The sequence below is a fragment of the Pseudorasbora parva genome, chromosome 1, assembly GCF_024679245.1.
Source record: "Pseudorasbora parva isolate DD20220531a chromosome 1, ASM2467924v1, whole genome shotgun sequence".
NCBI lineage: Eukaryota > Metazoa > Chordata > Actinopteri > Cypriniformes > Gobionidae > Pseudorasbora > Pseudorasbora parva.
In genome coordinates, this window is record NC_090172.1 from 9,625,134 (window position 1) to 9,637,349 (window position 12,216).

Sequence of the window (12,216 nt, forward strand, 5' to 3'; positions counted from 1 at the left end):
TTTGCTTTAATCCTGTGGTTGGGTTAAATATTTGCTTAAGACAACCCAACAGCTGCGGGTTAGTCCATATTTGACCCAACATTGGGTTGTTTTTTTACACAGAATTTTTTAGAGTGTACGAGGAAAAACAAAAATGATTTAATGATCAACCACAAAAAAAATGTTTTTTTTTAAATTGTCTTTATTGTTTTTTTTCTTCTTCATGTTTTAACTGCAAACATCTCCCACATGTAGCGTGAGTATTTTAAAGCTACACTGTGTAACTTTTTTAGTTTATTCTTAGCTAAAAACACTAAGTTCTTTCAAAAATATATGTGCTCATTAATGTATATTTACTTCTTTCAAGTAATAATGCATTCTCGTAAGTTTATAATATGCCATTGAAAATACATACGGGTGAGGGGTTCGAATGCCGATCGACATGTTGCCCCTCCATCTTGAAAGTACATTAGCCAAAGAGGGACATACCCGTAAATTCAAGCTTCGCCTTTCGCATTTTAACACTCGATGGCACCATGTCGAATGTGAAGAGGGGGACTGCCATGTTAATCTTCGGCCACCGTAGGAGTTAAAACGAAATCAGAATTGAGAGGAACAGAAACTAATATTCACTGGATGGTCATATATCTTTACACCGCTAGATGAGGGAAAATATCACACAGTGTAGCTTTAAGTCTAATTCTTATGAATTTTCTTACAATCTCATTTGTTCGTTTTCATGCTACCTTTACACCCCAAGGATAGATAGCCTATGTTTACGGGTGGTACTTTATGATTACATTTTTAAAAAGTTTTTGTAAGATTCACATTGTACGAAGTTATGCAAAAGTCGCGCCTCATAATATTAGTATGGTTTTCCATGGGATCACAGTGCACATTTTGAACCCACAGCACTGCTTCAGCATTTATGTCGACTGTGTAGAGGTGAGCATGTGTGTCGTCCATATAGTAGACTCACAGTGCATCATTTATTATCCAGTTAGATCATCTGAATCTGCAATCTACACAACAATCACACAAAGGCAAGCAACCGAACATCAGCATGTTTTCTTCTGACTCAGGCTGAGGCTAATTGGTTGGCTTTTCTCCAGCAGCTTCTGTTTGCCTACACACTCAGTTAGCTATAAGGACTTTACTCAGTGTTTTGCTGCGGTCAAGGATTTTAACTGCTCAGTGTCTTATAATTAAGCAGATATGACACTGGCATAGTCCTGTGCATCCCATTGTCCTGGCTTTCTAAAAGGAACACAACAATTTTGCTTTCAATTACAGGGTTTTTTCTAGGCTTGGTTGTGTTTATGTGGTGCAGTATAACATATCTTAATACTTTTTTTTTTAAACGCCGTATTTTTCTTATATTTGACCTTTATTCCACACCGCTGTCTCCACTGTCCTTTGAACGGCTCGTTTGCTTCCATCCCTCTGAAAAACGCAATGGTCTTAGATTGGTTAGATGGCCAAATGTAGTTTCCTGTATTTTTATTGGCTGAAGTGCCAAGCACAGGTTGTCCGGAAATCCCACGCCCCTTACCATTACGGACAGAAGTCACATCTGCGGGGACTAGCAAGGGTTTATGATGTCAAAGAAGGTCATTGTAGTCCCAACCGGCCGTTTTTGTAGGCAATAAACTGACATAACTATAAAAGACAATATCTCCGTTTGCATTGAACTTTCAGCGCTGTAACTTTGCAGATACTGTTTATGCTCAAGCAGCAACAGTACACACTAACTAAAGTTAAAAAAGTGAAATCGCATGCAACCACCCCTGTAAAATACTACATACTGTAATATTAGTCACCAACTGCTTTATAGTAGAAAACAAAGTTTTACTTCAGATGAAACGAGACACCGACCCTGTTTTTCGTGTTTAATACATTAAGCTGCTTGATTTTAAGCTATCAGTTGTATAAAATGCTATATAAAATTGATGTGACTTTACTGGAGTGCTAAATTGCAGAGGTTGTGGAAACAAAAATGTGTTTGTTGCTACATGATCAGATGCTTTTCTTATGCTTTATTGAAATGCTTGGGGTTTTCTTAGTTTTGTTGTGTATTTATTTTATTATTGATAGAAAAGTGCATAGCACATATTTACATATTAACCTCAACTCCGCTCTCAGCAGTGTGGGCGGTGTCAGATGTTCACTAACAGTACTGTATATCACTGCTCATGTATTTCGAACTTTGTTTTACCCCTAATCGAAGAACGAAAAAGTATATTGAGGCCTTTATAATAGGCCTACCATAGCGAATCAGAGTAAGACAGAAACACATTTGTAAAGAAGAATTAATGATGTATTGACTCATTATTTAATTTTTTATTAATTTTGAAAAAAAAAGTTACATAGTGTGCCTTTAAAATTAATTGAACTTTTTTCCCCTAACAGACATGTTCTTAGCAGATGCTTTCTCACCAAATAGAACATCTGTACCACACACAGACAGCAAAAAGCTTGTGAAACAAACCTATCATTTTTCAGGTTTCAAACAGTAAAGTAGATCATTTGAAATGTACGTATAATAAAACCCTTCCGAGTTTGCTTTGCTTTAGTGTCTAACGCAAAGCAAACTCGGAATGGGTTTATTTGATCATAATGACAAGCTGACTGTATGCTATCCTTCTTATTACACAGCTTAACAAATGAATAATAGAATAAATACTTTGAGTTCAAATGGTTTTCCTTTATGAGATGAAAGAGACCACAGAGTGATTTGAGAAACATTATAGCACCACACAAATCGTTTTTAAGGTCAATTATTCAAAAATATTTGATGGCAGAAGGTCGTGATCAACCAATCAGAATCATCGAGAGAACGATGTAGGTGATGAAAAATGGCAAAGCTGCTGCTTCTTCTCGTTTTTCCTTTTATGCCATTACATCTATTTTATATTAAGCACAGACCCAGCTGAGGGTAAACGGGCTGAAGTTGAGCTGTGATGGACGTGTGCTGTGCCCATCAGCGGCTGTCTGATCGAATGCAAGAGACAGCAGCCTTACAAAAGGCAAGAGACTCATCGCTCATCTCAGCTGCGTCAGGAAAACAGATTCAATTTGTCGGCCCCGGAGACCCTAACCTTGATAGTGAAAAAAATGACACAAGCATACAGTGCATACAGTAGACACATGCACTGCTGGATTCTATTTTACTACTAGTGCATAGTGAAAATGTGTTGTGTTAATACCAAAAAGCTACTTTTGAAAACACAAGTTCATTGAATGCTTTGTTTATTCGATCATTTAAATAAATGTTGATAAATACATATTTACAGCTCTATATGGGCAGAATGGCAAGCCCTTCTAGTCTTGGGTTACCTTAGCTTAGTGAAATGGTATAGATCAACATTAGGAGACATTTCCAATAATCCATCAGAAATCAGTCACTGCATGCCATAACAGCCTTACTTCAGTGTCTTACGTTTTCAGTATGCATTGCGTTATCATGTATGTATTTGTCTACATGTCTATATTCCAGTTGTTTCACACTACCGGCTAAAAGCTTGGAATAATTAAGATTTTAAGAAGTCTCAGTACATACAGTTAAAACAGTGCCATATTGTGAAGTATTGTCAATTGTAATATATTTTAAAAAGTAATTTATTCCTGCATGCAAAGCTGATTTTTCAGCATCATTACTCCAGTCTTCAGTGTCACATGATCCTTCAGAAATCATTCTAATTTGATGATTTGCAGCTCAGTTATCATTGCAATCAATTATTAATAATGGTTCTTATTATAATCAGTCAATTTGTCAAAATCAACGGTTGTGCTGCTACATATTTTTGTGTAAACTGATGCAGTCACTGACGCAGTGATTTGATTTTGCTCTGCAACTCAGTCTGGAAACCTATACATAATTTTTCCTGCTGCTGTTACACTTTTGCGGAAACCAATCACAGACCGGCTTATCCACCTGGATATCTACCTATCCACCTATCTATTGGTGGGTTTAACACGGATAGAGAAATGATGGGCCGTTGCCCGTTGATCACGCCTCTTGTGGTCTGATTGGTTGAAGGATTGTCCAGTCGCATACAGAGTCATTTGAATAATGCTCATTGATCGCGCCTCTAGTACAGTAGAAAATACAGAGCAGACTCCCCAGACCAATGTTTAGTCTTAAAATTGAGCTTGGTGGGGATAGCCAGACAAGATGCAGTTAGGATTCTTAAAAAATCACTTTTGATCAGTTTAATGCATCCTTGCTGAATATAAGTATTAATTTCTTCATCTTTTTTATTTTAGTCTCTCTTACTCAAAACTTTGGAATGGTATTATCATGGTTTATCATAGCACAACCTTTTTCGCAGGATGATTTCTGAAGGATCATGTGACACTGAAGACTGGAATAATGATGCTGAAAATTCAGCTCTGCATCGGGAATACTTATTTTTTTTAAATATATTTCACAATATTACTGTGTTTATGAAGGAAGTCGGTCTGAGAGAAGAGGATACAGAGGATAGGACTAGATGGAGGCAGATGATTCGCTGTGGCGACCCCTAAAGGGAACAGCTGAAAGAAGAAGAAGAAGAAGAAGAAGAAGAAGAAGAAGAAGAAGAAGAAGAAGAAGAAGAAGAAGAAGAAGAAGAAGAAGAAGAAGAAGAAGAAGAAGAAGAAGAAGAAGAGGAAGAAGAAGAGGAAGAGGAAGAGGAAGAGGAAGAAGAAGAAGAAGAAGAAGAAGAAGAAGAAGAAGAAGAAGAAGAAGAAGAAGAATTTGTTCACTATTTTTGAACAAATAAATGCAGCCTTAGTGACATAAGAGACTTCTTTCAGAAACATATATGTATATATATATATATATATATATATATATATATATATATATATATATATATATATATATATATATATATATATATATATATATATATATATATATATATAATTTGTCCAAACTTTAACCAGTAGTGTGTATTCCAGTGAAAATGAAGATCACAAAAACAAGGATAATGCTCAGAGGTCATCTGACTCTGGGATAAATGTGGAAGACATGGATGATATGGGCTCAAGGGGGATGCTGGGAAGTATCAGAGGAGCACTGTCAGCAATCCAGCCTGATGCTGTTCTGTTGAAGGTGGGCCGTTTGACCACGGCAGGTGCTGCGACCCTGGGACTTGGAATGGCGAGGCCGGGTTCCACATCAAGAGGTTTAACAGGGGCTTTGGGTGCCTTGCCGAAGCCACCAAATGGAATAGCAACCCTTTGAGTACAAAAGTGACAGTTAATGAGAGCGTTGTGGCTTTGTTAGACAACACAACAGTCTTACAGCAAAAAGTGTAGCATATACTGTACCAGCCCTGCAACATTTGAGATCATTTTACTCACTTCATCAGATTATCTTGCTGACTGATTCTAATTCAGAAACTACTGGGTGGCATCTTTCTGCTCATTAAGCACGTTCCTATGTACCGTTCAGGCAGGTTTCCAACATATATACAGTACTTAGAAGTCAAGATAGCACAGTATTTTTAAACCATTTTATTTTTTTAATTTGACATATTTACATATGTGAGCGGATTCTCAAAAAGAAAAACTGGGTATTTCATATTAGAATGGACCAGTGCAATACGCTGAATATGATCTGTAGCAGTTATTGATACCTGCGTTTGCATGACAATGATGTACTAATAACAGAAACATTTTTCCACTGTGTTTTTCGCATACAGATGACAACGTTGTAAAAAAGAATCCCATTCACATGGATCGGTGAAAATGATTAAAAGCGCTGTATTATTCCTGTCAGGCCAGTAGTTGATGTCACTTTGTAAAAAAAAAAAAAAAAATTCTGTAATTAATTGCGATTAAAAACATCTGAGTTTTTAATATTTTTATATTGTAATAATATTACAGATACTTTTTAAATATTTGTTATAAAAAGGCCAGTATCAGTGATACTAAAAATGCTTCTGATGTTTTATGTTTTTATCTTTAATTATAGACTTTCAATGATATAATTGTGAGCGATATCAATTTAATATAGAGTGAAGGTGTAATTTTAATCTTTTAAATTGTGTTATGTAGCTTAATGCTAACTGAAGCTCTGATGCACCTGTTGAACCAGCAGCTTTGTCTATGTTGTTACAATAATTCATATAATGTGCTTTTAGTTTAGTTTTTTCTTTTTCTTTTAGAAAGACTAGATAATGTTGACTACTAAATGAAATACTGTGCTGTTAATGGGCCATTTAGGCAGGCATACATGTTATAATGGTTTTGAATAATGCCTTATACAAAACAAAAGATTCCAAAAGGCCAACAAACTTATTTGATATAAGCATCTTTATAAAAATCTAAACATGGTTTTAGAAAATGTTTCATAAAATTCATAGTTTTGGACATAACAGCCTCAGATTTTAAATAAAGCATGACCACACTTGTGGCTTCACTTTAGTTGTAGTTATAAGTCGTTATACTACATTCACATAATATTTTTATAAATGAAGAAATATATTTTAAATATTTAAATTTTTATATTTTAGCATATATATATATATATATATATATATATATATATATATATATATATATATATATATATATATATATATATATATATATATATATATATATATTCAGCTGTAAAAAGTGTTTGCTTTCTAAATATATATTGTTTATGTGTATATACTGAATAATTTAAGAGCAGCTGTCTTTTTACTATGAGTATGTCTAAACGCTCAATTTCCCAATTTGGATGAAAGACAATTAAAAAAAAAAAATGTACACACCCTATAGACTGAACACATAATGCGCTGAACACAAACATAAAATGGTGTCGTACACTTTGAAACCCGGTTTTAAAAGTTTGACTATTTTTAGGCCCCCAAAACGCCACAGTCGTGTATAAATGTCCAAAAGGGCCAAAAAAGTTTTCTGGTGCATGAAAATGGTGTCGTGTAAATGACCCCAAAACCTATAAGTATTACACATTTTTTTTAATAACTGAAATAAAGCTGAAATAATATAAAATACAAATACTTAAAAAATAACGCACAAATTAATATTTATTTATTAATGAAAATTATAATTTTTTTTAACTGAAATAAGTAAAAGCTAAAGTAATGCATTAAAATAAATAAAACTGAAATATAAATCAATAAAAAATAGAATAAAAAATACAAAAACATGAAAATACTCAAATATTAATAAATACTATAAAAGTATTTAAATAATAAGAATATAACACTGGTTTGTGGTGTATTTCTTTTTCTTTGAATATTATGCTTGATGAATGAATCACATTTGGTCCAAGAATTTAAATTAATTAATTAATATAATTAAGAAATTTTCATTGTATTGCATATATGTTTATTTACACTTTTTTTTACAAGTTTTGAGTATAGCACAAACCTGTTAAAGCTCTTGTATTGAGGTATCTCATGTCTGCTTTCAGGTTCAGGCATGCGGGCGACCAGCGTTTCGGCCAGAGAGGGGTCACTAATGAGGGCCTGCTCCCAGGGGGACTGGTAGGATCTGGGCATTGCTGTACAGTTGAACTTCTCTGCTGGAACATCCTTCAAGGGACCACCATATCCTATTGAAAGCATGGAGAAACTTTATTTGACCATAAGGCAGTCCAGCCCAAAAAACATTTACAAGACATGCTGAATAACAAAAACTGCTGATAAAGAAAAACATGGTAACACTTCACTTAAAGCATTTATATATAATGCATAACTAAATAAGTTTAATGCGTTTAATGCATTAATAATGCCTCATAATGCATATATGATCTCATGAGTAATTGTAACATAATTTTAATACATTATGGCCTGGTTTCACAGACAGGGCTTAGGCCCCGTCCACACGAAGCCAGAGCTTTCCCAATCCAATCTTTTTTTGCGTCCAGACAAGATTACCGAAACCAACTAAAAACGATGTAGTTTGCATGCCAGGCCAGTGTGAGGCGCTGTAATTCTCCCACAGAAATACACTAAAAATGGAGAAAAAGAGTTGTGGCTAGAAGGGGTAGAGCAGTGGTCGGAGGTGAGGCAAAATCTCACAATAAAATAACAATAAATACATTTGCTACTTAACAGATGTGTTTTATTAAAGGGTTACTTAAAGGGTTACTTAAAGGGTATCAGTAGAAACCCTGGAGTACAATTAAATGATTGTGCTTCCCCCCTCATATCCTCCTGAGAGGAGAGATTTATCCATTTTATTTTTGGAAAAATTCCTCCCGTGACGCAAATTGACGATATTTGCGTCATCTTTAGAATGTTTGTCCAGAGGCTAAAGACTACAGCCAGCAGAGGGAGCCATTTCCGCATGTTTTAAAACTGCGCATGGGGAATGGGAGATTACACTCAGAGCTCAGCTAGCAGCAGGCATTCATTTAAACGGATGCTAAGCAATGTAAGTGTTTTAACATCTCAAATTAATTTCTATGAAAGTTAAGCTTCCAAAGGCATGAACTGAAAACGTGCTAGAATGAACTCGCGTTGTGAATGTATGCCGTGAGTGTGATCGCGATTACCTCAGCCCTCATCAGGAGAGCTCATCAGCTCATCATTTATGACCTTAAATGTAATCTGACTCCTAATCTCAGTTAGTGCTGTGAGACTCACACGGCAACTCGATCGTTATATTGAACAGACACGATCAGTATTTAATTGTAATGTCTGTTCTCTAACTCAAACTCAGTCACAGTAATCTAGTAGTGGGGGCTTTGGGAATGTCCTCACAGGGCAGTGAAGCATTCTGGGAATTGTATTCTTTCATCTCCATGAGACAAAAAAACATTTTCAGTCTTGCAGTCTAGAAGGCACCAGATTCAAAAATAATTTCGGGTTATGGGAGCTGTCGTTTTGTTTTTAGACCACAAAGTCAACAATGCTAATAAAGAAGTGTATTTTTGGTTGTAATGGAAAGATGACCTTGTTCAGCTTCCCAAATAATCTAGCTGTAAGTGGATTCAGTTTGTTTTTCCGGAGCAGCAGCAGTTCTACAAGTGTCTTTGTTGTTAAAAATATATTCAAGAAAATATTCCAGAAAGCAGGTTATGTGACATACCCGGTATGAGTAAGTTAGCGGATAAAGTTAGTGATGCAAACTACATAACATTTCATGAAATTTTGCCATTTTGAATTGAAAATTAAAATGATGCAAACATGATTCATGTAAATTATTAATGAATGTGATGACGAGGCAAAACACGTTTGCATTTTCTAGAAATATGGGTTAGAGTGCATTAGTTTAAACAGATTAGCTCATTACTAGAGTTAGATCTAAAACATTTCCTTAAATCCCTTTTAATCCTTTAATTATTAAATTAAAAATAAATTAAATTAAAGACTACCCAAGACTCATTTTATTTTATTAATATTATATTATCTGCAAGTAAATTGTTTTTGTTTGTTTTTGTTTTTAGATTTGAAGTACACTAAAGTGCACATTCAAAAAAATAAGCCCACTTCTTTTTCACAAGGAAAGTGAAAAAGGGACTATCACTGAGGGTTTATCTCTTTAGCTTATTATTACGCTGCAGTACCTTTAGGTTATTGTTATGCTGTATGGACTCCTAGCACACTCTGCTAGTGTATTGTAAGCGTTTACAGTGATATGTTACTGTCTGGTCATCATTTCATCTGCAGTAAAAGGCTTCAAAAAGTTCTAAAGCATGCTGTGGAGGGACGGAGGGGGGCCCTTCAAAAAGAGTATACCTCAAATTGCTGTTCACTGGCAGGGCCAGCAAGCCCAACACAGTTATGTAATGTGGGTGATCTGTCACATATCACCCTCATACTGTGGACAATCTCCTTCCTGAGTTTACTGGCCTCAAGGAAGCAGCAAAAAATAAATAAATGCATATTTCAGCGCTGAGGGTCTGGGCAGTTCAACGGGCCTCAGAGAAATGATAATAACAGCAGGAGGGGGTTCGTTTTTAGACACTGTTTTCATGGGGCAGTGCACTGACACATCAAGACACTGATGAGATATGAAACATTTCTCATTAGGAGGCAATTTATGCTTGCTGGCTAGTGGCTCAGAAAAAGTAATTCACTCAAAAATGTTGAAAGATGATGTTTGTGAAAAAATATGTGAGATAAAAATCTCGTAACTGCCCAAATATGACATGCTAAATCAAATGAAAGATCCTGATTTGGTTTAACATCAAATAAAATAAAATTCTATCAACTAATAATACATAAACATTAAGGTGCCAAAAGTCAGGTCCAGTGCAAATCGACTAGGCAAAAACTAGGCAAATTTAACCTTTATTTAAATATAATTAAAATAATAATAAAGATTTTGCAAGCATATTGCATAGTTGTGGTCTAAGACAATTAGTTGTTTTGTGATAATGCAATGAAACATGATACATTATGCAGACATACCAACACGATCTCATGGTCATGCGTATAAATAGTACGAGTTTGCAATCTCGTGGAATTTATACGGCAAAATGAGTTTTGGCGTGCGTATGGTACGCGGTTTTTCGCGTGCATATGATACGCACTTTATGGCGTGCATATGACACGCTCTTGGGTAGGTTTAGGGTGGTGGGTTCGTATGTATACACCATAAAGTGCGTATCATATGCACGCGGAAAAAACGCGTACCATACGCACGCCAAAACTCATTTTGGCATATACATTCCATGCAAACTCGTACTATTTATACGCATTTTCGTGAGATCCGTCTAGACATACTTTTTGGTCAGGCTGTACAAAGAAATTATAAATGGATGCAATAAACAAGAGAGAACCAAAAATATATTGATAACTGCTTATGTTGTAGTCAATATATACATTTTTTTCCTGTGAGCTTTTTGGTTTTCTATGCATTTTTTGAATGGTAAAAACAAACAGTTTTTCCTTTTTGCCAAATGTCACATAAATACCTTAACCAAGATTAGTGCTTTGTTGTATATAAAATACAAAAACTACAGTATATATTTTCCCCTCTTGATATCACTTTTGGCTTCTACTGTGTGTTTGTGTATATACATAATTTTATTATGCATATAATAAACCGCATATCGTGAAACCATGTCTCTCTCACTTTCACACAGTAAGACTTTGATTTACTAAACAGGGCAAATTATCGCGAGAGTGCAATTCCAAAAAAAAAAGGAAGTGAAAAGTTCTATGAGTGATCTACTTATGACAAGCAAATTAACCCCTTACCTGTCATCTCCCGATTTGGCAAATGGAGCATTTAGACATAGCCTACTCATAGTATAAAGACAGCTGCTCAAGGTATTATTAATATACACATATAACCAATATATATTTAGAAAGCCAACACTTGAGAGTTTACAGCTGAATTACTCAGACAGTTTTTAATATAGAGATATATAGGCTGAAACATAAAAATTAAAAAATTAAATATTTAAAATATTTTTCTTCATGTATAAAAATATTATGTGAATGTAGTATAACGACTTATAACTACACTGTAAAAAATTATTTAGAAGAAAAGTTACCTGGTTGCCCTAAAATTTTGAGTTCACTGAAATTAAAATTTTGAGTTAATACAATGAACATTTTTTGAGATTCGACAACCTTTATTAAAATATTATTAAAAGATTTTGTAAGCATATTGGGTAATTGTGTGTGTTTTATTTCTGATGATGCAGTGAAACATGCCAAATAGTGCTATTTTCATGATTTATCAAATTTTTTATGTGGTTCAAATACAATAATATTTTGAGTTTCTATTTATTAAACAAATTTCCTTCATTGTATCAACTCAAAATTTTAATTTTAATGAACTCACAATTTTAAGGCAACCAGGTTACTTACTTTTTTAAGTTAAACCAACAAAAACCAACCAATTTTTTTTACAGTGTACAACTAAATTGAAGGCACACGTGTGGTCATGCTTTTTTTAAAATCTCAGGCTATGTCCAAAACTGTGAATTTTATGAAACATTTTCTAAAACCATGTCTGGATTGTTTTTTAGATGTTTTTTATTAAATAAGTTTGTTGGCCTGAAGACACGTTTGCAGTACTTTGTCTAATGTCTGGCGAGGAGAACAGCTCAATTAATGCTACAATGTGCTCACTCAGCGATCGTTTCCCACTTTTGAATGTCTGAGACGTAATCCTCATTATCCTTTTGTTATGAATCTTTTGTTTTGTATAAGCCATTATTCAAACTATTATAACATGTATGCCTGCCTAAATGGCCCATTAACAGCACAGTATTTCATTTAGTAAGCCACAGCAATCTTAACAAAAAAAACTAAACTAAAAGCACATTCTGTG

The 12,216-nt window shown here is 34.5% G+C and overlaps 1 protein-coding gene across 1 annotated transcript in view; it reads right to left on the bottom strand.

Annotated features, from left to right (window-relative positions):
• Positions 1-4,897: 4,897 nt before the first annotated feature.
• The window catches only part of myoz2a (myozenin 2a), a 32,254-nt gene continuing 24,935 nt past the window's right edge, over positions 4,898-12,216 (bottom strand). The window contains exons 5-6 of the mRNA XM_067448651.1: positions 7,351-7,534; positions 4,898-5,203 (exon numbers count right to left, since the gene is read on the bottom strand). Of these exons, the coding sequence (XP_067304752.1) occupies positions 4,957-5,203; positions 7,351-7,534 (431 nt within the window). The 3' untranslated portion in view covers positions 4,898-4,956. The remainder of the gene's footprint in view (positions 5,204-7,350; positions 7,535-12,216) is intronic.